General features: G+C 38.1%; 1 protein-coding gene across 3 annotated transcripts; it reads left to right on the forward strand.

Moving 5' to 3' along the window:
• Positions 1-3,724: 3,724 nt before the first annotated feature.
• cnga3 (cyclic nucleotide gated channel alpha 3) lies at positions 3,725-27,808 on the forward strand. 3 transcript variants are annotated; one of them, XM_031897020.1, is made up of 9 exons: positions 3,725-4,083; positions 11,706-11,841; positions 16,831-16,947; positions 19,274-19,453; positions 20,667-20,717; positions 22,410-22,541; positions 23,799-23,906; positions 23,996-24,102; positions 25,904-27,808. In XM_031897020.1, the coding sequence occupies exons 2-9, from the start codon at positions 11,738-11,740 to the stop codon at positions 27,316-27,318; spliced, it is 2,214 nt and encodes a 737-aa protein (XP_031752880.1). In that variant the 5' UTR covers positions 3,725-4,083; positions 11,706-11,737; the 3' UTR covers positions 27,319-27,808. The 3 variants fall into 3 exon arrangements, with proteins under 3 accessions (XP_031752880.1, XP_031752881.1, XP_031752882.1); XM_031897021.1 differs by lacking the exon at positions 20,667-20,717; XM_031897022.1 differs by lacking the exons at positions 20,667-20,717; positions 22,410-22,541 and having other exon boundaries at positions 3,726-4,083.
• The last annotated feature ends 41 nt before the right edge of the window (positions 27,809-27,849 follow it).

Below are 27,849 nucleotides of genomic sequence, written 5' to 3' on the forward strand. Positions count from 1 at the left end.
TATCCTTTTAAGCACTGACATTATTTCTTGATTTGTTGCACCTGAGTGGGTGATATCTTGAACATGATGGTGAGCATTTAAGGACCAGTACAGGGCACAGTGGAAATGAGAAATTGTACATCAGCCTTGTGCATTCAAGCACATAAAAGCTAGCATGTATCATTCACTTTATTCATCATTAAAAACATATTTTGAGGAAATACTTTTATTTACATTTATTTGTTATACAATCTAAGGGCTATAGTTAAATAAAAGAAAAAAAGTTTTTCTACAAACCTGCCATGTTATTTGTTGTGTTTTGGTTGCGCAACTAGATAAGGGTGGTGTAGTGGAATACCTGGAAGAAGAATCTTCTTTGGTTTTTATAATGTTATACTAAGCAGTACAAAACTATTACACTGAAGACAACTTTCATTTTACATTTAATCCCACAACTGAGGAGGAGGAGAAGATATTTAGTGAAAGTAACCCTCCAAGTTACCCTTCTGTATAATGAACTCCCCCTAATCTGTAAGAGTAAGGCACAGACAGCAAAAAGGGCCTCATTATACAAAGTTAATTATCTCTCTTAAAACTAACATTGCTCATTCCAGGGGAAGGCAGTAATGGTAATTGGTAAATTAAACCATAAGCATTAGTTCTATATAACTAATGCTTAACATAGGCATATATTATTGAGGAAAAAGCTTATTCATGATAGAACATTACTCAGCCCACACATTAGTGGCCCTGGAGGGTTAATGGACTAGCTGGAATGGACCCTTGTCCTTGCCAAAAGAAATATTGTAATAAACAAGCTGTTATCGCTGGGAAGCGGCCCAGAGTTACAACAAGTGAACTGGCAGCCTAGCAGGAGCACTGGAAAGCTACGTGACACAAAGAAGCTGCACAACAATGCTTACATTACAAATGCTGGAAATGTGTGTCACAGGGCGCAAGCTAACAGAAAGAGAAAAAGGGGAGAGTTTAACAGAACTATAAAGCAACAGTAACATTAATGTTGAGCAGGCTGAGAGACAGATTCAGGCTGAGCAGATAATAACAGGAAAGAATGTCACATACTACAAGACATGGCAAATAATCTGCTAAGTACAAAAGCAAAAATACCTTCACTCGCACACCCTCAGCTCTCCATACAAAATCACCGCTCGGTGCACACTGCTGGAGGGGTTGGCACCCTCCCAAAAATTGTAAATAGAAAAAATAGCACTGGCACTCCGGAGCTGTTTTTGCCTTGAAACTTTGGATTTCCGTAATAAAGATACCTAAAGGGCTAGTCCCGTATACAGCTCTGGAGTGCCAGTGCTATTTTTTCTATTTAAAATAATCTGCTAAGGACATTAAATAAAACAGCAATGTTATACTGTATGTTCTAATCAACATGACTGACAGGTATAAGCATGATATTCTCTCACTCAGCACTTCAGTTGGAAACTTCAGGGGAATAGACAGAATAAGACATGAGCAATGCATTTAATAATGATTGCTTCACTCAGTGTTTGTACCCACAGTGAGGCCATAAGTGGAAACCTGAGGATAGCGGCTAACTGTTTCATGAAAGCAGCAATCAGCAGTAATATAGACAGGGCAGTAAGAGGGCACTCCACTCTGCAATTAGGATGTCATTAAATGGTAAATAGTGCTCAGGGAATAATATCACCATGTGACCCTTATGACATTTGGAAAAACATATTACAGAGATGTCAACGAACTCTATTTCATCCGGGTGATAATTCCACTTTCTGCCAAATAAAAGCATGGAATACACTATTCTAAATGCCAGGAGTGAATTACAATTTCATTGATGACATACTTAGTTGACATCTCTGCTATCATCAAACTTACTGCCTTAACTGAGACCTTATTTCATACTACCAACCAGTGTGAAGAGAAATTAGGTTTAAAAATATCCAGAAATGGGTCATTATCACGCTTATGAGATAGTTAGTTGACCTTGCTGCATATATAACCTCTCCCAATTTATAAAATGGTTAGGAATATATTCCAGATAAATATGGGTCACTAACTCCTCGATTCCAGCTATATAAAAAGCCAATTCATCTGCAAGTCTGATGGCTGCTTTCCCCTGAAACATGGTTACAGCTGTTCTGAGCTGAATGAGCAGAACTGTTAGCACTGGTTTAGCAGATAAACTGCATGTTATATATAGTTTACGTTACAATTTAATAAAATACCTATATTTGTTTCTCTTATACAAAGCTAATAATATGTAGAAAGAATCATTTCAGGCACAGCTGGGCCCTGTGTTACTTGTCCTATTTACCAGCTATGCTATGCGATTAAAACCCCTTTCCTGCATCGCAGAATTAAAAAATTATTTAGATGAAATTATTTGTGGGTGCAAATAACCTAATTCCAGGTCAGTTAGATTTAATGTGTCCTCAGGCTTTACCCAAATATCTAAGCCCATGTGGTTTGATCTTTACACAAATGGATTGGTTATTCAGCCACGTATTGGTGCACCTGCCCTCCTGCAGGGACAAGCAGTGTAGGGAAGGGGAGGAGGGAGGATGGAAGCACCAGTTCAGATAGCTATTACAGAGCATATGTTGATAAACTGCTGCTTTTTCCTACAGAGATGCAGTTGTAGTTTGGATGCCTCTTTGGCAATATCACACGATGAATTGCCTGTGCTTACTGTAATTCCTTTTAGTGAGGTAAATCATACAAGCCAATTGAGGATGGAACAATGTTGATGGTGTGAAAGCTGTGCTGAGTGGAAGAGAAGCTGTTGCTTCCCTCCTGTGTACAAAACAGCTTTCTTAATGTAGCGAGAACTGTGCTGAGTGGCATCTATTGGAGACGCAGCCTGAATAGTCAGTTAACCATCCAGCAGACATCTGGCATAGCAACTCAGAGCTGGGGAGCTGAAAGCCTGATATTTATAGTGTATATAAACTTGTAGTATCTCCAAAGCACAAAAAAACATAAAGTTAATGGAAAAGTCCTAAGAAGAGCACTCTGACCAGTGTACCTATCACATCAAAAGTATTTCTTCAAGACAACCCACCTTGTGAGCACTATGCCTATGCATGTGTGTGTCATAGGATCATACAATGCAACAACACTTGAATTATGGGAAAACTACTGTATTGTGTGTAAAAAACAAAAATGGTGATGATCCAAATGTGCACTTGGCACCTGATCCTTACAGTAAGAAATGGGGGGCAATCACCTGAATTACTGCCCCCTTCTACCTGTCCCCAGCCCCAAAATGTCAGTTGGAGCTGGGTCTGAATACCTGCAGCCCTACCTGAAAGTGGAACAACAAAATTACAGAATTACAGGAAATTTAAACAGCTTTTCCAATAGGCAGCACAATGCTGTCATAAAACAAAGACTTTCTGTTAGGTATGGGGAAAACTGCACTGCCAGTGCTTCTTAAAGAAAACAAATATACATTGGGGGGGGGGTCAGATGTTTTACTTTCCTGGTTCGCCTCAATTAAAATATCTGGCTAGGTAGTTTGATATATATTCAGTGTTGATAACAGAATGTATGTGTGTGGGTTAATAATAAAAATGATAATAATAATAATAACCAGCTATACCAGGCAGCCGCACGCTATCTCCCATGGTGCTGAGCGCATGGATTTGCCTGGCACTGAGCTGTCCACACTTATACGGTGCTGAAATCCCAACAGAAGCCCGAACAGCATTGCTAGCTCCCACCCCCTGAATAAAATGCATCCATTCACATTCCCAGCTATTGAAGTCATTATTCCTTGGGCGGCCAAGGAGGGAGCTATGTGTCTCCTTGCTGAAGCAGAGGGGGTGAGAGGGCTGGCTGATGATCTTTCTGGAGCACAGACTGAGAGCTGTAGATGAGAAGAAAAGGATGAACGACAAAAGCCCAAGAGCCGATCATAGGAGCAAGTGGTATAGGAAAGAGCCATCTGCTGTTCTCATATTCTCATTATAAGGGTCGTTTGTACAAGAAGATTCTGCTTGATTTGTTCCACAATGTCCCGAAGAGTTGACTCACACAGCTGATCTCTTATACCTGTGGAAATAGCAAACCCCCCCTTTTCTGGAGCATGCGGCTAACAAGCACATAAACCAGGTAACTATATGTTCTGTAAGTTTGTCTTATCCCAAGATGTTACACTGTCCCTTTACATATATTCAAATGGAAATGGTCTTAGTTGTCATAGTGATAGAATTACTAAAGCACTTAACAAGATAGCAATGAGATATTCTCAAAATGTATGTAGGATGCACTGAGATAGCACATAAGTCTAAGTGTATGTCCGTTAGTTTCCTTCATAAGTGCATGATTAATACTGATACTATACCGAAACTATGTTCAAGTATCCAGCAGTTTAAGGAAAAGTACAGACTTTTACAGATTAAAACAGACAGGATACTCCATAAGGGAGAAAGAGAATGTGGGAGAAAGAAATGACTGTCTTTATGGCTGGCAGTAATATTTTATATTTACTAACATGTACTTTATGGTATGGGTTCCCTTATCTGCAAATTTGTTATCCAGAGAGCTCCGAATTACGCATGGACCATCTCTCATAGAATCCTTTTTAAGCAAATAAATGAAATATTTAAAAAATATTTCTTTTTTTCCCTATAGTAAAAAAGTACCTTGTACTTGACCCGAACTTGACCCGAACTAAGATATAATTACTCCTTATTGGAAGCAAAACAATCCTATTTTATATATGTATATTTAATGTTTAATTGATTTTAGAAAGTATTGTGATCCAAATTACTGAAAGACATAAAAAAAATAAATAAAAAATCTTTTTATTGTATCAAATGTTTTCACTGTATAGTCAAGCTTTGCTGGCTGTGAATTGGCTGTCTCTGCTGAACTCTATCACTTCTAAGAACAGGTTTGCTGAACTGGAAAAACACCACTTTAATTGAAATGACTCTGTCTAGAAAGGTGCATTCAGAAAGTCACAGCATGTAGGCATGCCATGACATTTATGCTGGCTGCAGAAACCAAACAAAATAGGGCCTGAATGTGATCTGAATGTTCTGTTAAGCAGTAAGTATGTACTGTAGCAGTTACTTCATAGTCCCTTTTTGACCATCATGTAATTAAAAACAAACAGACAGATTCATAGGGCACCATGCTACTTGCTCGTTAAATACGCAGGACGGTTCTTAATCTTTCTTGCATTGACTTATACAGGGTTTGTTTGCAGTATTATTACTGTAATCAGTTTAGTGGGATGACTGCATCTGATTACATGTCAGTCAATGGCTTCTTATTAGTGACAACCATCTGTAGATTCCTACTCCCTCATTCTGCAGATTCCAAGTTTTGTGTGTGAAACTATCTGATGATCTTCATGGCTACATAAGCAGGAGTTCTTTATATTCATATAAATCCTATGTCTATCCCTGACTACATGTCTTACCTCACAACTCAGCAACCTGTACCCACTGGTGACTTGCATAAGGCTGTCTGAACAGATTAGAAAACAACACATGCTTCTTAAGAGATCACAAATGCGGTCCTAGAATCAGTAGGAAGAGGGTTTTTCTCTGCTGCCGATGGCTTCGACCTTGATTCATATTATCATGGCTATAATGACCTGATAGTTTATGGGGAAATATTATTTCATGTATTTCTGCATAGATGGTTTTGATTGTTGTATTCTTTGATATATCAGCTAGTATACTTCATGTTATTTCTGTACTGTACTTCTGATTTTAGTTGCTTCTGATTTGGAACACAAGAAAGGGTCAATATTCCTCTGCATTAGGAAAAAACTGCTAGTCCTACATCTTAAATTTGAACCCCTTTTAGAAAACCAATAGCTTAAATATTATAGCATTGCTGAGACTCTACTACTGTATTACGAGAATGAGGGCATTCCATGCCTTAAAGAGATACTGACACCAGAACAAACCCTTTTTACAACTCATATCATTGTCTTTGCATGATCTTTATAATTTTGCCATAAATGTATTTGCCCAGGGTTTTATATTACCTAATACACAAGTACAGTCCATCCTCCATATATAGTATTTTTGGCATTACTATTGGGTTGTATCAACACAGCCCACCTCTTATTCTAGATTGCTCAACTGTCTTGGTGTAATATGCACAAAGCTTATGCTCATGCACTGCGTTTTTGGGTAGTTTAGGGGGAAGTATGAACATAGAAAATCTCTTTACAGAATTATTACTTTATCTGGGGGTTGATATGCGCATTGCACAACTCTGCATTGTTTTATATTGTATGTTTATCTGGGCTCATATGTGCACAACTCATTCTCAGGCATTGTAATCCTTAAAGATAAGAAGCATGCTGTCAGTTCTTGTGCACTGTATCCATTTTTTTTCCTGGCAATGTTTATTGTCTTGCACTGCACTGTATTAATGCTTCTTCTTACTGTGTCAGACTAGAAAAATATGCCACATTGTAGCATGGTGATAGCAAGTGGTGATGGCTGAAATACTCTAACTACATTTTGTACTATAGTGCGGGCAGACTAGTTACATAGTTACATAGTTACATAGGGTTGAAAAAAAACCAGTGTCCATCAAGTTCAACCCATCCAAGTAAACCCAGCACACCTAACCCACACCTACCAATCTATACACTCACATACATAAACTATAAATACAACCACTAGTACTAACTGTAGATATTAGTATCACAATAGCCTTGGATATTCTGATTGTTCAAGAACTCATCTAGGCCCCTCTTAAAGGCATTAACAGAATCTGCCATTACAACATCACTAGGAAGGGCATTCCACAGCCTCACTGCCCTCACCGTGAAAAAACACCTACGCTGCTTCAAATGGAAGCTCCATTCCTCTAATCTAAAGGGGTGACCTCTGGTGCGTTGATTGTTTTTATGGGAAAAAAGAACATCCCCCATCTGCCTATAATCCCCTCTAATGTACTTGTACAGAGTAATCATGTCCCCTCGCAAGCGCCTCTTTTCCAGAGAAAACAACCTCAACCTCGACAGTCTCACCTCATAGTTTAAATCTTCCATCCCCTTTACCAGTTTAGTTGCACGTCTCTGCACTCTCTCCAGCTCATTAATATCCCTCTTAAGGACTGGAGCCCAAAACTGCACTGCATACTCAAGGTGAGGCCTTACCAGGGACCTATAAAGGGGCAAAATTATGTTCTCATCCCTTGAGTCAATACCCTTTTTTATACAAGACAGCACTTTATTTGCTTTAGTAGCCACAGAATGACACTGCCTGGAATTAGACAACTTGTTATCAACAAAAACCGCTAGATCCTTCTCCATTAAGGATACCCCCAACACACTACCATTCAGTAGATAGTTTGCGTTTATATTATATTATTTCTACCAAAGTGCATAACTTTGCACTTATCAACATTGAACCTCATTTTCCAGTTTGCTGCCCAGTTTTCCAATTTTGTCAAATCGCTCTGCAAAGCGGCAGCATCCTGCATGGAACTTATAGTTTTGCACAATTTTGTGTCATCAGCAAAAATAGAAACAGTACTCTCTATGCCCACCTCCAGGTTATTAATAAACAAGTTAAAAAGCAAAGGACCAAGGACTGACCCCTGCGGTACTCCACTAACCACACTGGTCCAATTAGAAAATGTTCCATTTACCACCACTCTTTGTACTCTATCCTTCAGCCAGTTCTCTATCCAATTACAAATATTATGTTCTAGGCCAATATTCCTTAATTTGATCATTAACCTTCTGTGAGGTACTGTATCAAACGCTTTAGCAAAGTCCAAGTAGATGACATCAACTGCCATTCCAGCATCGAGGTTCCTACTCCCCTCCTCATAAAAGGCGACTAAATTAGTCTGGCAAGATCTGTTACGCATAAAACCATGCTGGCACAAACTAATAGTATTGTGAACTGCAATGTATTCAAGTACCCTATCCCTTATTACCCCTTCCAAAAGTTTTCCTGCTACTAGGCAGAGTATATCATGTATAAAGCTCCTCCCTTGCTGAGTTAAGTGTTCTAAAAGTTTTCACACTTAGTTGATCAGCTATTTTAATTTTTTAATTACTGTTTGTTATTTAATGGATATTATAGAGTAATCAAATTATGTCAACTTCACATTTAATTTATTAGGAAGCTTGAAAGACCAATTGCAAAATCCAAGGGAAAGCAAAGGGTCCAATTTGAGCTTTACAAGAAATAGCACATAGTTTAAAACACGCTCCTCCTCCTGCATATTAAATTACAAGCCCAATCTCAATCCAATCTTCAAGTCACTCTCAGTATCCTACCAAGTGAGATCAGAATCACACAGTGTAAAATATTTAGGTCAATCTTTTTATTATTAAATACTGACATTAATATATTAATAAAAGTGGTAATTAGGCCTCTTCACAGATTTATAGTCTCTGTTACCAACTTAAATCAATGAATAAATAAAATAATTTCCATGGGCCTGGCCCTATGATTACTGGATATATCCTGCACATGGCTTATTTCAACTTATTTCAGCCCTTTTTGTGGCAGAAGATCAGAAGCAGAAGGTATTTTTATAAATAGGTGAAAGTGCTATAAAATAAGAATAAATTAGATCTAGGTTGATAGTTGAGCCAGGGAAGGAATTAACAACCCCTATCTAAATCATAAAGTTTGCCTTATATGGGAAATATTTATTTTAGACCCCCCAAAGGGCATCTGGACAAGAAAGGAAAATATAATGCCTTGTTCATTTATTTTGTTACCTGTATTCATTATTACAGGGTTTCTCAGAATGTTGGTCAGGACCCAAAAATACTTTTATACTATTTAAGGTGGCCATACATGTAAAGATCCACTCGCCTGGCGAGGTCACCAAGCGAGCGGATCTTCTCCCGATATCCCCACCTACAGGTGGACGATATCGGTTTAATTTAGGCTAATTCGGTCTTTTGGCCCTGGGGCCAAACCATCGAATTATAACGACAGCAATAGGCGCAGCCGATTCGGAGACTGTATCATCAAGCTGATGCGGTCCCCGATCTGACTGAATGTTTTAACCTGCCCGATTGATATCTGGCCAATTTCAGGCCAGATATAGGTTGGGCAGGCCAGTCGTTGTTTCCCCCACATGGGTCGATACACAGTCCAAGGGACCGATATCGGCAGCTACAATTGGCCCATGTATGGCCACCTTTAGTTTGGACCTACATAATCCATCCAAAAAAAATTGAAAGCTTCTCCTACAACTGAAAATGTTAATTGAAATAAAGCATATTACTGATCTAGACCAATTTCTGGGTTGCAGATTGCTTTTAGAACTTAATTTAGGTTCCCTGAGAAAAAGGTTAAGAAGCACTGCTTTAGCACTTGGTATACAACTACGTTTCAATATCAACACATTTTAGAGTTAAAAAAAGCTTATTATGCACATAAGCCTTATATCTGTTTTTATCCGAATGAGTGAAAGCTGACATAATTACTTTATCCAAAGATTAAAACAGTCCCTACTTAGGGAACCCTTCAGAACTATAGTCCAAAAGAGCAAATCTGGGAGCAGACCTCAAGAAAGGATTGGATTATTATTGGACTACTGATTAGGGTTTCAAATGTGTTGACTTCTCCTACTTCGTCTAGGGAAAGTGCTGACAAACTTTGACCCTTATTTCACACCACAATAATCTTATAAACCACATAAATGAGTAAATCTAATGGGGCCCATTTATGTTTTATCTTTTACTTGGAGATATGCACTCTGCATTTTTCCCTTGATTTGTATTGTATGTGCTATTGCTCTTATTTAATAAGATACAGAAATGCCCAGCAGAAATAAAATGGATAAATTACAAGGCTTAATGTGAGTAACCCACACAAATATAAAAAATGCACACAGTGTTCCTTAACTTCTGATTATTTGAATAATACTCTGTAAAATAGAGTACTTCTTCCTCTTTACTCCCAGGATTAGATTTTTAAGTAGTGGTTGAAAGACTGCTGAAAGTGCTATACTATAAAGATAAATGTGCCCTGCAGTGCACAGAACAATGCTTATTGATGTCTTTGATTTGTGAGGGAGAGAGTAAACTTAGTGATAAAAATCGCTTCGTACTGGCACTTATTTCTCCACAAGGAGTATCCAACCTGCAACCTCTGAAGTATGTGTCATAGGGCTGAATTACAACCAGAATGCTGTGTGCAAACTTCAATATTAGGTTGCAACTTGCTGTGTTTTTACCCACAATTCAGCATTCCCCCATAGACTAAGAAGAAATGCAACAGTTTTGTTCAATGGATGCATTATTTGAACCAAACAGCCTATTTATTCAGCAGCACGAGAGCTGTGTGTACTTTACAATGGCTTTTTGTGGTAAAAATTCCAATTGGATTTATTTGGTAAATCCTGCTAACACTAAACGTAGTAAAACATCAAGCTGGAATATATTTATGTTGCCTTGGGATACAATCTGGAGTTTCTTTTACTTAAAACCATAAGAATTAAAACTGCCTGCCATTTTTTCTTACATATTGCAGATTTATAATCACCCCTTTTCTTTTAGTTTATGTCTTGTTTTGCTATGTTATTATACTTATTTGGTTGGGATTACCATAGGGAAGGTCAGCTCTTGCCACGCTGTATTATCCCTTTTAAGCACTAATTTTATTATCGAATGAGTTCAGACTTAGATGCAGATTGGCTTGCCCGGCAGATGGTCTGCACAATTAGCCCAGTGAGTACTGTGTTTACTTGCACAAAGCATCACACTTTTCCTTTGCTATCAAACTGCCATGTCTGAAAACAAGGTGAGTGGGATTCACATAATGATGTAAATACAAAAAAAATTCTTAGCCCTATGTGGTATTAGTTATTACATTCCTGTAGATGGATATATGCCAAACACATTAATTTGATATGTCTATACATATAAATATACCAAGTATACTGACCAATTCTGTTGCTACCCCTTGTTCTGCAGCCTTACTATTTACCTTATATTTTATATATTTATGGCATATATACCTTATATTTTATATATTAATGGTATCTCCATGAACACTGCATTGGTTGTTGCTTTTTTTTTATAAGGAGACTGTTACCAGAGTTTTTTTTATAATATTTCTTGACTTGTGAATGCACCTGTGGCTTTATGCAATTGCCATTAAAATGGATAAAGGGTGATTGATATGCAGACAAAGTAATTAGTAATTAATGAAGCACCTATAGGATCCATAATGCTGTATAGAAACCAGTGCACTCTACAGTATGTATCAGAGCTGATAAAGTGTCAAAGTGTTTTTTTACAGATCTGTGAATCTAAATAGGTGCAGGAAAAGGTTTGAACTGTTTGATTTAACCCAGAATTCCAATTAGTAATGCATCAAGAACTAACCCTTTTATTGGGATTTAAGTGGCTTGAAAGGACATGTTACAGGGCTGAGAGATCAAATGCTGTGTGTGGGCATTCTCTGAATGTGATGCATATATTAAATAGTACTTTATACCTGCAGGAACCATTTATAAGGTACAGAACCTCCATGATAACATGCATTCTAGGGCTTGCAGGATGAACACATTGTACAACACAATACAGCTAATATCATTGTACAGGGACATCTTTGTAAGGTCTGCTAGATATTACATTTTTCAATACAAAACATACATATTTTTCTTATTTTGTTTTTTTTTCAAATATAATGTTGTGCTATTTACAGGAAGATCATTTTACATTTGTGATTTAGAGACAGCATACTTTATAGATTTAATAATTGTACTTTTTGTTACAGGAAACCTTTAAACCGTGGAACTGTGAATCAAGATGGCCAGTCTTGTCAGCAGCCAAAGTTCCTATCCACTGCCGCACAGGCTGTCTGTCAGGACAATTGATGAAGAAATAGAAAGAATTGAAAATGGTACAAGCAGGTAAGTCACTAATCATATTCAGCTCTAGAAGCTAGATGTGAAGGAAGCAGAGATTTGCAACAATATTATTTGGTACCTAGAATAAAAGAAGAACTTTTATATAAAATAGAAGAGCTCACACTTAAAGATAAATGTAAATTAATTTCATCCTCAGCAACGTAAAGGGTTAAACTATCAGAAGGGTGGTAAAAATGCAGACGTCAGTGGCAGACAAGGTTAACTAATTCCCTCAATACCGTCATATTCAAAGCAAGGGTGCAAGGGTGAAGAACCACCTACGCTGCTTCAAATGAAAATTCTGTTCCTTTAGGGTGAAGACACACAGAGCTACTAGTAGCAGCTACTTGTCGTGGCTACTAACATAGACAATGCTGATCAATTACTGATAATTGTCTTTACGTGTACAACCTCTCAGCCACAGGAGACTGGGTTCCTGTTGTGCCATTATCATTACTGGGAATTCCTTGTAGCCTTATTCTCCCACCTTTTGCTAGGTGTTGGCAATTATTCATTTTGTTCCCTTTAAAAGGCCCCTCCCTCATTGGGTCCTGGCTGGATAATTGTGTTAAATTTGTTCATTTGTGGGTTGTTACTGAATCTGTATCCTTTGTTGTTCCTGAACTGGTTACCTTGTTATGCAATGAGCTGTTCCTGAGTTCTTGGGAATCCATATTCCTGTACCTTAAGTTTCTATTAAAGTTCTGTGCTTAAAGGACAAGGAAAGGCTATTAAACATATTAAGTTACAATACAGGCATACCTGCAATGTGTTCTGCCGTGCTGTACAATCTGTTGGATGTCAATCCATTTTGCTGTGTAAACCCTGTAGTTCAGAAAAGACTGGCGACTACTTTAAAAAAAAACCCCCAATGTGCATCTCTCCTGCACCAAGACCGGGCACTTGGGCATAAGCTTGTGTAAGACATTGGCGCATGTGCATTACCCACGATCGGGAGCGAGTATCTGTCTCCATGAACAGCAGCACAAGGGGAGCAGGCTGAGAGAAGTTCACACATGCGCAGTAGATATGCGGTGGCCATCTTAATGATGTCAAGGGAGCTATTGAAATATAACTGTGTGCAAAGTAAGAGTTATTTAAGCAAAAAAATGTAGTGATCTGGTACAGCAGGGGGCATTGAATAATATGCTTAAAACTTGTATTAAAGAGTTTCCTTGTCCTTTAAGATTCCTTGTTCCTGTCTCCTGGTAACCTGTTACCCCCTTATTCTGCATATATACAAGTCATATAGCTAACAAAGGATATCAATTAGGCCTCCATTGTGCGCCAAGCAATTTATACCAACTCCTTTCTTCCAGTCCCTTTGATCTTCTGTCTGCTACCTAAGAAAAGGTAAATGAATATTCCATGCAATTTGCCAAATACATGAAATCCAAAATAAAGTAAGGTGGAGATGAAGGCAGTTCTCCACTGCTAAATGCCATATAATACATTATTGTCATTCTGGGGTGGGGTGTTAGACCTGAGTCCACAGGGCACCACATGAAAGAAGGAGATACTAAACTAATAGCCCTCCCTATGTATAGAGTGTTTTAACATGAAGCTCAGGACATTATTACTGTAAGTTTATACTGAAATGGAACATATTACATTTTGTGCTGATTTTCTGATTGTCACGGTGCACCCACTACTGTATTCTGTGCAGGTTGCATTTAAGTAAAGAGAAAAAATAGTAAGTAGTCACTGCTCTGTTTGGTTCTTACTGACAGGGTGTAAGTTACACAGCGACCAGTTTTTACAGAATATACCCAAAAGTATTACAGCATGGACAGCACTGTAAAAAAAGATCATTTAAATTTTGTGTACAGATGTGGGTAGTAATGCTGTATTTTATATACTGAACTTAATGCACCAGCTTAAAGGCTCAGCATCTGTATAACTGTAATGATTCAGGTCTTCAAAGTTTAAAGGGGGTAACCATCTTGAACTTTGTTAGAAGTGTCAGTGAAGTGTCAAGTGTGCTCTGGGCAACTGCTAGAAGCTGAGCTAAAGGTGGCCACACACGTGGCGATCTGTGATCTTTCGTGCGACCATCGGTTGCACAAAAGATCGTCAGACCCGCCACTAACCTTCAGGGCTGAAACGGCAGATAAGGAGGTAGAAACAATAGGATTTCTATGGCGCCCGATCAAAATCTTTTGACCTGGCCGATCGGCGAGTCGACCGATATCTGCAGCCTTCTACGATACCGGCCGACTCGCCGACTTGCCATACACGCACCGAATATCGTACGAAACCCGATATTATCAGTGCGTGTATGGCCAGCTTAAGGGGTTATTGTAAATTATCTAGCAGAGAATGATGTTCCTCTGTCATGTAAGCTGATGCTACAGGGCTGATTATTACATTTTGATGTAAATCACACTGGTTTTTGAGCTGCCATTTAATTAGAATCTGAATTATTTACTATTCAGCTTTATATTGTGACATTTATATTCTACATATACAGTATATTGCGTGTTGGTCCCTAAGCCCAGTAACTGACAGCAGCACAGAGCATGTGCAGGGAATCAGCAGAAAAGAAGATGGGGAGCTACTGGGGCATCTTTAGGTCTTTTGGGGGCACAGATCTTCCCTGCAAAAGGGTTGTGTTGCCTCGGCTGGTACAGAAACCCAAAACATAATGTACAACATTTTTGCCCTACTTCTTTGTAAAGCTTTAGTTCTCCTATAAGTAATCCAGCCTTAAACTACATCTGTGCATGGTGGGCATTGCAGTATAACAAATAAAGGGCCACTGGTTTACGTCCAACAGTTAGTTAAAATATCCAAGATGTATTGTAGTGTTTTGTATTGTGTTTGTATTTGTGTAGTGTATTGTAGTGTAATCTGCATCTTTAACCAGGTGCAATTTTGTTCGAAGATACTTCTCAGAAGCTGGGAAAGAATGGCAAAGGCACTTGTGCTTTGTGTTATCCTAAAATGGTTCAGAGTGTATATGATATATCTGCAATATATGCTCTGCTAGAGTCCCACAGTATTTAATCAACTAAGAGACATCACAAGAGATTACCAAAATTACATAAATAAAGCATCCTTGTGTTGCTGGCATGCTTTAACTTTGATTTATTTATAAACCATGTTTTTCTTGATGTATTAACACAAGCTCAGTTAATTAATTTTCTTATGTACACAGAATAAAACCAGCACATAAGAATACATTAGTTTTGGCAAAGCATGGAAATCAATTATATTTTCTTATCAAATGCTAAAAGACAATGCAAGTTCATTAGCAATTACCTAGCATTTAACCACCTTCTATAACCTACTGCAGATCACTGCCACCTACAGGTCTTTCCATGCCACACATACACTTTCACAGCCAGATTGCTCTTTCAAGCCTGTTGTATTGCATGTGCAAAACAACAACAAATATCAAGGTAGAGTGGTTTGCAAAGTAATGCATTATGCTGCCATCATTAAATATATTATAAATGCCTATTAGCAAGTGCTCTCAGACTTAGTCCACAGTCCCTGTGTATGTATAAGGCCAGTACCGCTTGGTACACGAATGGAATTTTGGAAATGGTGTAGTTATATTCTCTGTACGTGAGAGAGTTGATTTGTTCTTTTGAGTTGTTCTTTTTTCCCATAAAAACAATCAACGCACCAGAGGTCACCCCTTTAGATTAGAGGAACGGAGCTTCCATTTGAAGCAGCGTAGGGGGTTTTTCACGGTGAGGGCAGTGAGGTTGTGGAATGCCCTTCCTAGTGATGTGGTAATGGCAGATTCTGTTAATGCCTTTAAGAGGGACCTGGATGAGTTCTTGAACAATCAGAATATCCAAGGCTATTGTGATACTAATATCTACAGTTAGTACTAGTGGTTGTATTTATAGTTTATGTATGTGAGTGTATAGATTGGTAGGTGTGGGTTAGGTGTGCTGGGTTTACTTGGATGGGTTGAACTTGATAGACACTGGTCTTTTTTCAACCCTATGTGACTATGTAACTATGTAAAAGCAGAAAGGTATATTTTTAGTTTGTTAATGTTAGTTTGTTGATGTTCATAGCTGACTTATTATTACTTGTCCAAAAGAGCTTACGATCTTAAGAATGAGTGCAGGCATGGGCTGAGTTTCCTAAGCCCTGCACAAAGGGAATCCCTGCAGCCAGAATTTTTCGGTAGACCACAAAGGCCTGAGCCTAGGGGGGGGGCACCTCACAACTTCTGCTAGTATTAGAAACAAAGGAACCATATTGTGGTCTAGATGGGACATCCAAACTGCTAATAAAACTCCTGTCCACAGTGTTGCTCCCTTGAAACTAAAATTCAGCCATGAGGTCCAGAAGAGCATCAGTTATAGATAGAAAGACTGTCAGGCCCGGATTTGTGGTGAGGCCACAAAGGCCCAGGCCTAGGGCAGCAGGAGTTTAGGGGCAGCATCCGGCCCTGAAGTGGGAAAATCTTAGCAATGCAGCACAAATGTACATCTTAGATAAAGCAGAAGGGATCATGACTGTTGTGGAATTGGCTGTAAAGCAGGGCAGGATGACTGGTGGCCATTCAGGAGTAGTTGTTATACAAATATCATCACCTACCCAATTGTTAGGGGGTGTTGGGAGATTTAGGGGTAGTTGAGTAGCGGCTTAAGGGACATAATTTGCTTTGGGCCCACAACAGAGAACACCACACAGCCATTTTACAATATAGTTTGACAACATAAAACACATTACAATGAAAAATATTCCGTGATCTTACACCCCTGCACAACTATAGTTCTCTGTGCAGACAAGGGGTAAATACTGTAGATAAGAAACGTAAGCTGGGTGGTCTATGGAAAGTAATAAAAACAGGACTTGTTATTTTTGCAAAGTATTGTATGTTTTGACTAATAATAATATGAATGCAAGGTAAAATATCCAAATTAGAGAACACAGTCAGCTGTACCATATACATGGCTTCATAGAAATATAACAAAATAGAAGCTTAAACTAGTATGGTTATCCGTGAATTGTTTCATGTTGCAGGAACCATTCCTTATGTGAAGACACTTCATCAGAGCTCCAGCGTGTGATTGCATTGGAGCCTAGGGGCCTAGCAGAGTCCCGCAGGAGTTCTTTCACTGGAAGGGGAGGAATGGCTAGGTAATGTTTGTTTTACATTTTATTTAACCAGTCATGTTCCGTCACATCCCTTAAAGCAGCTTGAGGCTGAACTAAAGGCTGTGGGCCAGATGTGGCCCTCCAAAGGATTTTTATGGCCCCAGTGTGCTCAGAAGCTACATAGTCGTCACTATATAATGTCATTATTTTAATTTAATCCGGCCCTCCAACATGCTGTACGAGATATAATTGGCCCACTACATGTAATTCGTTGCACAGCACTGGTCTAGAAGCCAATGCAGCTCATTTACTAACAATGGTCATAGTTGTACTGATGGGATAACCAATAGTACCCAATCAGATATTTGCTTTTGTTGTTCTACCTTCAGCTGGCTAAAAAGATATTTGCCGATTGGTTGCTACTGCCCCCATGCAAATGTGCTCAGTACCTTCAGCTGTATACAAAGCTGGACTCCAAAGAACCCTAAACAATAAATATTATTCCAAAGCAATGAGGACAAATGCACAGAAAAGTATCCATGTAACACATGCAGGATGACATAAAGTTGTATTTCATAAGGCCCCTGTGTGTTAAATTCACTCACACCCCATAGTCAGCCATCTACGAGCAATACGTCACCTAGGGGTGACGTATTGTTCGTAGATGTTTTACTACAAGTCTGAGGGCACACAGAGTGTTTGCTCTGCTGCTCACAGTCTGGGTTTCTGCAGGCTGAGAGAAGTGGATGCGCTCCATTTTGCTCCTCAGTAAAATTGCATTGACAAGTACAGTTTCCGCCTCTGCTCAGCTACACAAATCGGAACAGAGCAGAGATTGGCCCTGAAATGCCTGGTTTCATGTTTTTTGTCCAATCCTTATTAGGCTCCTCTTCGAGAGCCAAGTGGAGGCGGAAGCAGTACTTGTCAATGCAATTTTACTGAGTAGCGTCAGGGAATGCATCTGCTTCTCTCAGCATGCAAAAAAAAAAATCAGACTGAGACTGAGAGCAGCAGAACAAACGCTCGGTCTGCCCTCAGCCCAAAGCCCCCCTTCACTTATGAGTTATGTTATATGGACTTCACTAGGCTAGGGAGAGAAAATGTACATTTTTGTTGGCTGAATATGTTCTGCTCCAGATGTGGCTACTCTATTGTACTATTCAACAACTGGTTAGAAAATCTCATTAGGCAAGGACTGCACTGGCTATACGCTCCTGATTTGCTTACGTAGACACCAATTTTAATCTGATTATTGGCACTTGAGACAAACTATTGGTTCAACTTAAAGCCTGCCACTTGGGTCACCAAATCAGGCAAAAACAGGGCCAAAACTAGGGGTAGGCTAAAGATGCACTGCCTAGGGTGCAACAGTGGGAGGGCACTCGGCTTGTACCTCTTCTGTTGCCTACCCCCGGTCCGGGGCCCTTGTTCCTTACACCACCAGTCAAAAATCGAGCCCACCAAGGCTTGGGGAAACACAAGAAATATGTTATAGCATAGTAATTTTTATATAGTTTGACACTTTAGTGTAGGGATTCCACACACCATTGGGATGGGCTACCACCATATATCAAATAAAGATGAAAAGGAGTAACCTTACCATCCACTGATATGTATAGGTACTCACAAGAAACATACGCCAACAGTGCCTAGGGCAACCAGTCGGCTTGGCTCAGTACTGGGAAAAGCACCAATCATTTTGTGACTTTACCAAATAATCAGATCTTTTCACATATTGTCACCTTTACCAAAAAAGAGACACCTTGGAAGCTGATTCTGATGATCTTCCCTTCAACAATGAATAGTCTTTGTCTACATCAGTAATGGGAAACATCCATCATATCAGTATAACCCCCAGTAGTTAAAATTTGTGTTATAACAGCTACATGATGCTAGACACGATGTATTCATAATATTCCTTTATATTATAACTTCACAGCATCTCTACATCTCTAGCTCATTTATAGCAATAAATAAATCATACACTATCCACTTTCTTGTTACCCATTCACACATTATTTTACAGTTTCAATTAAAATATTGAATGATTTTATCTGTGTGCACATTGCAATCATCAAAGTATTTCTAATGGGCCCCCTAGCACAGAGGCTGCAGCTGAGCACAGAGGGGATATAAATGTTATACTAGGATAGCACTGGTTAAAAGTGACAAAGAAAGACAAATCATTTGTAGCACAGTGGTTGTGTAATATTTATAATACAAAAGTGGCAATGCATTGTGGTAGAATATTTTATGGTAATGAATAACAGAGACTGAGTAACACAGTATTATTAAGTACAAATATTTCACCCAGGATCTTATGAACTTGGCGATTTTAGATATATTAAACATAGTGAATTGTCTTTAGGTTAACAAGACTTCTTATTACACTGAGAAACTGGGCCATGAGGCACCTTACACAGGAAGACCAACGCCCAGATTCCTTCCTGGAACGGTTCCGAGGGCCTGATCTGAAAGAAGTGTCCAGCAGGGAAAGCAACATCCAGTCTCTCCAGGAAAACCAAGAGAGGTTGGAAAGGGTAAATAGGTACGCAAATTGTTTATTAGCAACAGTTTTGTTTTGTTTTAATTTGCCCAATAGCACTTGACAGAGTTTATTTCATTTCATAGCTCTGCTTAACTGCTTAATTCATATATGAAATGCAATGCCATAGTCACTCAACTCTGCAAGTGTCTTGGGGGGGAGCAATAGTAGATACAGAGATATACTTTGCATAACATAGGCTGAACTGTATTTCATATATTGGTCCTGGTAAAATGAAATGAAAGTTTGTGATAATGTTAAAATCCCTTAGATGGAAATATAGGTATAGGACCTGTGATTTTCCAGATAAGGGGTCTTTCTGTAATTTGGATCTTCATACTTTAAGTGTGAGAAAACATTTAGGTGATAAATAAACCCAATAGGATTGCTTTGCCTCCAATAAGGATTAATTATATCTTATTTAACCAAGATACTATTTCATTATTACAGAGAAAATGGAAATCATTTTAAAAATGCAAATTATTAAATTCAAATGAAGTTTTCGGATTTGGAGTTTTCTGGATAAAGGGTTTCCGGTTAATTGATCCCATACCTGTATGTGCAATACCTGTATGTGCAATATATACACATTTTGTGACACATTTGTATAATGGAAAGTGTGCTTCTAGACTGGGTGTTTCATTTGCAAATGTTGCTTCTTGCCAAAGTTGGTACAGGGCTGATTACAGTAGTGGGGAAAAAAGGGGCACCTATGCCAGAGGCATTTAGCTCTCCAGAAGGAGATGGGTATTTATTTTATTAAACATTTAGGGACAAGACATTAATAAAGGTGCAGTTAGATGGAAGGAAACCAAACAGACTCCAAATATCTGGCCCCTCTTCCAAATAATTTCATAATTATGGTGTATTTCATATGACTGGTCATGAAACAGCTAAATAACAGATTAAATGCTTTTTCTCATATACACACAAGTTCACCAATAAATGTACTGGCTTTTACTTAAGCCTCCAATATTAGGATAAAGCAGAATAAAGTTCAGCTCTTTTTCTGTACAATATTCAGGGTATGTATATTGTACTCTTCATGTTTAGGTTTATTATATGTATATATGTATTGTACATTGTATGTGGGACATCATAGCATTCAAATGTTATTCAGTAATGATCTCATGATACCTATAAACATTTATAGAGTGTATATACAGTAGTGTATATTTATATATAAAAATATATATCTTTTTTCACATTGCCACAGTCACTGGGTTCTCGCCAGTTTCAATGTCAACAACAGCAACAATGCAGAGGAGTAAGTCAGTATGTGAAGTTTTGTGACAATAGGAATAAAACCCTATTAAATCCCAAACTTCTATGCTCTTTATGTAAGTTGGGCTTATATCCTTCTTAATGGCACATTCATATGTGTGTAAACAGATCTTGCCTGACTCTATATTCACTTATGAATATATACATTTAGGGCTGCCATGTTGCTTACTTGGATGGTTTCACTGATCAACAGAGAATGCCATATTCAAAGCAGTCAGTATGGCAGTTTATAGACAGAGGATTAAGCCTGCTTATAAAAATGGCATATTATCCTTTTAAGCTTAGTAACTTAACATCTATAGTTTGTATTAGATAGCTTGTGTCTTGCCTGTAGAATATATATGTATTTCCTCATACATCATTTCCTGTCTTCCTTTCCTTTGTACCTTATGTTAACCGTATGAACTGTGGCCATTAAGTAGTATAAATCATATATTGGATATTCTGTAGATTTTAGTAAAAATAATTTGCATTTAGCAACAAAAAAGTTTTAATTCTGGCACAGCTTTTTAAGAAACATAAAGAAATAAGAAAGCACCAGCAATTGAGTACAAGACCTTAATGCCCCATTATATGCTATAAGGATGCACTGAATCCAGGATACGGTTTGGGATTCGGCCAAGATTCTACCTTTTTCAGCAGAATTCCTGGTTCGGCCGAATCTTTGCCTCTGGCCACACTGAATCGTTAAAATCATGTGACTTTTTGTCAAATAAAGTCAGAAGTTGAAACTTTCTCACTGATCTGAACTTTTTATTTAGATCAAGGAGAATATTTCCAAAAAGCAGATGTATAAATACAAAAAGCACAAAGTGATCATTTCCAATATTATATGTATTAAGAATAGATTATGTCTCTGGGGTTCTCTCTTGTGCAGGGACACTACTGTTACATTCACATGTACCTTGTGCTCACCCTGAGACAGAGAATGGGCTCAAACTTCATGCAGTGCAACTTGATAAACAGTGACTCTTGCACAGTGTGTGCCACCTATACGGTTGTCATTGCCTTCTGCTTATACCAATATAATATACATTATATAATATTAAAGCAATAGCAAAGCTGGAACCTACCAGGGGCCTGCAAATATATAGCTAACATAAGTATACACCAGAAACCTTACCTGTTGCAGTAACTAAAAGATATTATTATATGTAAGGCTTAGGGGCTGATTTACTAATCCACGAATCCGAATCCCGAATGGGAAAAAATCGTATTGGAAAAGAACATTTTGCAACTTTTTCATAGCCGTTACGACTTGTGCAAATTGTTGCGACTTTTTCATAGCTGTTACGACTTGCGTGAATTGTTGCGACTTTTTCGTATTGAGTGCTATTAAACGGCGGGCAAACCTTTCCGATTTTTTCGCAACGGCTATGAAAAAGTCGCGACAATTCACGCAAGTCATAACGGCTATGAAAAAGTCGCGACGGCGACGAAAAAAAATCGCAAAATACCGATCATTACGAAAAAAACGCATTTGGACGCTTTCGATCCGTTCGTGGATTAGTAAATTGGCCCCCTAGTCTTAAAACGAGCACTATAAACAAATGGCTGCATATTCTAACTCACCCAATGGCTTCCTAGTCCCATAGCTACAGTGTACCCATGTCCCCCCCTGCTGAAAATAAAATGCCCTATCACCACTCTTGTGGAAATGCATTGCCATTAACAGCACTAAGAATGATAAGAAGCCTGCAAATGAAAACAAAGATCAAAAGCCAGAAGAGAAGAAAGAGGAAAAGAAGGACGATAAAAAGGATGATAAAAAAGACGATAAAAAGGATGACAAAAAAAAGGAAGAGGAGTAAGTATGAATGATCTGGGTAACATGTCTAATGAAACATTACTAAGAAATTTGGCGTTTCGATAATTAAGTTAAAAATATCATTAGCAGGTGATTTGCCTGTGCAGCTGTTGGTACAGCGATGCAGGATTCCTTGGGGATAATGATGGTGGAACAGCGATTTAATTATAAGGTCTAATCCTACTGCAGAGAGACCAAGTCAGGGATCCATTATCTGAAGGATTTTATCCGTGAGTCCATTTTAACTGCACAAACAAGAACATTTGCTATTTTTACTGCCTATGTGGCCTACAAAATAATCAGAGGGACTGTTGCTACTGTTCATTTCCTCTTGCACATTTAAAAAGGAACCAGACCTGTAGAAAAGGCCCATTACATTTGTTTTGCAGTTTTTTTTTTTTCAGTACTGCGACTAAAATACATTACAGACCGATGTCTTAACTAGCCTTAGGCAGTGGTTAGTCATTATTAAGTATTTATACAAGGCAGTCAATCAAAAGCCATGAATCTGCCATCCAATATGTGAACTAACTCCTGGTTAGCCTGTGCGTTTACTAAAAATCCATGCAGCACTAGAATCATTGTGCTTGGGCACCCTTTAAATTGAACAAAAATGTTTCTTTCTAAATCCATTTACTGTATGCTAGATTTAAGCAGGCTTTAAAAGCCACATTAATTTACCAATTGCACTGCCTACGTATTAACCATTCTGAGTATTATCCAAGAGTGTTTTCCATCTTTTTTTTTTTAATCAAATTTGACTATTAGTTAGTGAACTATTTTCCCCTAAGCGCAATGTGCAAAGTACAATGTTGAAGCATTTTTTCCACCATAATTCCAGCGTGCTTGCAGCTGCAAGGTGGTAATGTACCTGACTCAATTGTGGGAAATGTGTTAAAAGAACAATTGTGTACTGAATATCATGTGTAAAAAACCTCCAGAAAAATCCAGGTTCTAAGTATAACGGTAATAAGTTCCATACTTGACATAACAAACATGTTCCAAGCTCATTCCTGGTGTATGCATTTTTATATGTGTCTGACTTGCAAGCAAATTGATTTACTCATAGCTACCGGTAACTTAATTTCAGCTGCATGTTGGAAGTCGTTTCAACTAGAAAAACATCCCAGAAACAGGTTGGGGCTTACTGACTGCCAATGGAAGTGAAATATACAAACATGGCTGCCACTAAAGGTGCCAGTGTCAGGTTTTGCATTGTCAACAGTTTGAGTAATGTATTCCAATATTTATTTACAGAAAGAAGAAAGAAATATTTGTAATCGACCCTTCAAGCAACCTCTACTACAGATGGCTATCAATTATCTCTGTCCCGGTGCTTTACAACTGGTGTTTTCTAGTATGCAGGTAGGTTTGCACAGACTTACAAGTGCACATACCTAAGAGTAGGTAATAGCATAATAACCTTATTTTGCTCTTTGTATGTTTTTCTCTAGAGCTTGCTTTGATGAGCTCCAAAGGAACTCTATTATCTTGTGGCTGGTTCTGGATTACACGGCAGATGTTATATACATCACTGACACACTTGTAAGATTCAGAACAGGCAAGTGATCTGGTTCCATCGTGAAATGCAGGATTCTAGTCCTAAAAAATGTTATCTGTTGACTGTAAATTATTAATCTTAAACTAGTGGTGCCCAAGGGTAGCTTGGGATCAGTTATATTCAGATATCCACCAATATCTTGGGAAACGTGTGTTGTTCATTTAAAATATATGATATAAACATCGTAATAATTATCTACACAGTACCTATAGAAAGCAGTCATCCTCTTGGAAGCGGCCATGTTTTATTGTCATAGAACATGGAATCATGGTGTATTTGATTTTGTTTTTTGACACCAATCAACAGGAACAGACTCGTTAAAGTGAAAACAGATATCTGCAAAATGATTTCAAGGAATTATGATTAAAAATAAACACAAAACAAAACACCCCATTCAATTCAGTACTTAAAGGAAAAGTAACACTAAATTGTTTTAAGTAAAAAAGCTATTCTACCCTGCACCAATAACTGCCCTATGCTGCAAACCACTTAGTATTTTAAATGCTTTAATAGAAAATACCTGCTAAAACTTGGCTTCCTGTCAATTGAACTACGGCGATACGGCGAAGGAAGGAGCCAGGCTGTATAGGAAGGAGTCAGGCTGTATAGGAAGGAGTCAGGCTAGGCTCGATCAATCGATCATCGCATAGTGGATAGCTTTTTTACTTAAAAAAATTTAGTGTTACATTTCCTTTAAGTGCAGCTTTGGCAGTAATTTCAATTTTAAGTCTGTGTAGAGCTCTGTCAGGTTGCATGGGGATTAGGAGTGAACAGACACACATTCTCAGTTGGACTTTCTGGCCATTCCAGGACATTCTGATTGTTGTTTTGAAGCCACTGCTGTGTGGTTTTGACTTAATTCTTGGGGTCATTGTTTGGCTGAAAGACATAAATTTTCCACCAGAATTTTACCCCCTTACAAACCTTATGTGTAGTGTTGCAGAAACGCATCTCCACAGCATAATGCTACCACTGCCATGCTTCACAGAAGGGATGGTGTGATTATAATCATGTGTATTGTTGGGTTTACACCAAAAATTATGTTTAATTAAAAAAAAAAAAAAAAAAAAAAAGCCATGTTTTGGTCTCATCAGACCATGGAACTTGATGATTTCATAGTCTACCACGTGCCTTCTGGCATAATGTAGGTGAGCTGTCTTGAATTTTAGCGGTTCCGTTTTGCCACTTTCCATATAGCTGCCAACTGAAGCAACAGAAGTTGTATACATAACCCCTTCAGATTTGCCATAGGTTTCTTGGTGGCCTTGCTATCAAGTTTTCTTCCTACACGGTCACATACTTTTAGCGGACTACTGGTTCTTGGAACTTTTATGGCTGTACCATTCTTTTCCCCTCTTAATGATTTCTTTACCTGACCATTAAAGGAATCCCCAATGTAGGCCTCTATAAAAATATATTGCATAAAAAAGCTCACGTGTAAAACCCTGCTTTATCTGAATAAACCATTTTCATAAGAATATACTTTTTTGGTAGTTTGTGCCATTGGGTAATTCTAAATAATAATTTTAAGTACTAACAACCTCTCCCTGGATCATACAATTCACTTTGCACACAAACAAACCAAGGGCACACATACATGTTAGGTTACATCAGCCAATAAATAGACTGGGTTCTTTTATTCCCGCACTTCTTCCTGTTACACTGTAGCACCAGCTTCCATGACAGGCAAATCTCATTTTCTGCTTGATAATTTTTGACAACCCCTAAACTGCTCTGCCCTATTCCTATGTCAAATACAATATGTAATCATTTTTATTGGTTAATTTTGTTCCCTAACCAGGTTTCCTTGAACAAGGATTACTCGTGAAAGATGCTAAGAAGTTAAAAGAGAATTACTCAAAGACCAGACAGTTTAAGCTTGACCTATTGTCTTTACTGCCAACAGACCTTACTTATCTTAAAATAGGACTTAACTATCCAGAGCTGAGATTTAACCGGCTGCTTAGGTTTGGTAGGATGTTTGAATTTTTTGACCGCACGGAGACAAGAACCAATTATCCAAATATATTTCGCATTGGAAATCTTGTCCTGTACATTTTAATCATTATACACTGGAATGCCTGCATCTACTTTGCAATATCTAAAGCTATTGGGTTTGGAACAGATACATGGGTTTATCCAAATATATCCCATCCTGAATATGGACGTCTTGCAAGAAAATACATTTATAGTCTTTACTGGTCAACCTTAACGCTTACCACTATTGGGGAAACTCCACCACCAGTTAAGGATATTGAGTTTCTTTTTGTTGTATTTGACTTTCTCATTGGTGTACTGATTTTTGCAACCATTGTAGGTAATGTTGGGTCCATGATTTCAAATATGAATGCATCCAAGGCAGAGTTCCAGTCTAAGATTGACTCAATAAAACAATATATGCAGTTTCGAAAAGTAACCAAGGATCTTGAGGCAAGGGTCATAAAGTGGTTTGACTACCTCTGGACAAACAAAAAAACCATGGATGAGAAGGAGGTATTAAAGAGCTTGCCAGACAAATTAAAGGCTGAAATTGCAATTAATGTACATTTAGATACTTTAAAAAAAGTTAGGATCTTTCAAGACTGCGAGGCTGGATTGCTTGTAGAACTGGTACTGAAACTGAGACCTCAAGTCTTTAGCCCTGGTGACTACATTTGCCGAAAAGGAGATATTGGAAGGGAAATGTACATCATCAAAGAGGGGAAACTAGCTGTAGTCGCTGATGATGGTGTGACTCAGTTTGTGGTCCTCAGTGACGGCAGTTATTTTGGTGAAATCAGTATCTTAAACATAAAAGGAAGCAAGTCAGGCAACCGAAGGACTGCCAACATTAGAAGTATTGGTTATTCTGACCTGTTTTGTTTATCTAAGGATGATCTGATGGAGGCTCTCACTGAATATCCTGATGCTAAAACAGTATTAGAAGAAAAAGGACGACAGATCCTTATGAAAGATGGTTTAATTGATGAAGAGGCAGCCAAGGCAGGCGCAGACCCAAAGGATGTAGAGGAAAAGGTGGAGAAAATGGAAACGGCAATGGATAGCTTACAGACTAGATTTGCCAGACTATTGGCTGATTATAACTCAACTCAGTTAAAACTTAAACAAAGAGTCACAAAGTTAGAGAGTCAAGTAAAGAAATGCTATGGTGACAATGCGTCTGAAGGTGGAGACAGTGCTGCAGAAGGAGACCCTCAAAGGAAGGAAGATAAATAACCATGTTTCTCTATTTCAAGCACAGATTTAACTAGAACATTCTCTTCTGACACTCCTATGAATCTTTGATTAAATATGGTTTATATCTTCATATATTTTTATATGCAAGAGCTTTGTAGAGTTTTAAGATTTTTTTTAAATGCACTAGCTTATAAATCAGAGAGGTTCTAGATGTAGGGCGGTAGATTTCCATCTTTTCTATTTATTATTGATTTGCATTATAGAAGTTTATACAGAAAATAATCCCTTGATATTTGTTCTACCTGAACTATACATTATACACATATATGCTCCTTATGAACACTGACATTTTCATTTACAAGTAGCTTAGACAATTTTATATGTTGGGAGGGAACTGAATTGCTTCATAACAGAAACTTTTTACTTTGTCTTTTTACAATTTTATTACAGTATTTTAATTATATTATCTGTTTGCACCATTCAAACCTTGTATAGTAAAACAAGCTACATTTATTCTGTTTGGACATTCTTAATGTGTATGTGTTCTTTTATAATGGTAAATATCCCTTA

The sequence above is a fragment of the Xenopus tropicalis genome, chromosome 2 (genome assembly GCF_000004195.4).
Source record: "Xenopus tropicalis strain Nigerian chromosome 2, UCB_Xtro_10.0, whole genome shotgun sequence".
Lineage (NCBI taxonomy): Eukaryota > Metazoa > Chordata > Amphibia > Anura > Pipidae > Xenopus > Xenopus tropicalis.

Coding starts and splice junctions, on each gene's coding strand:
- cnga3 (XM_031897020.1), top strand. CDS start 11,738: ATGGCCAGTCTTGTCAGCAGCCAAAGTTCCTATCCACTGCCGCACAGG. Junction 20,718..22,409: donor AACAGCAACAATGCAGAGGA/GTAAGTCAGTAT, acceptor TGCCATTAACAG/CACTAAGAATGATAAGAAGC. Junction 24,103..25,903: donor ACTTGTAAGATTCAGAACAG/GCAAGTGATCTG, acceptor TTCCCTAACCAG/GTTTCCTTGAACAAGGATTA.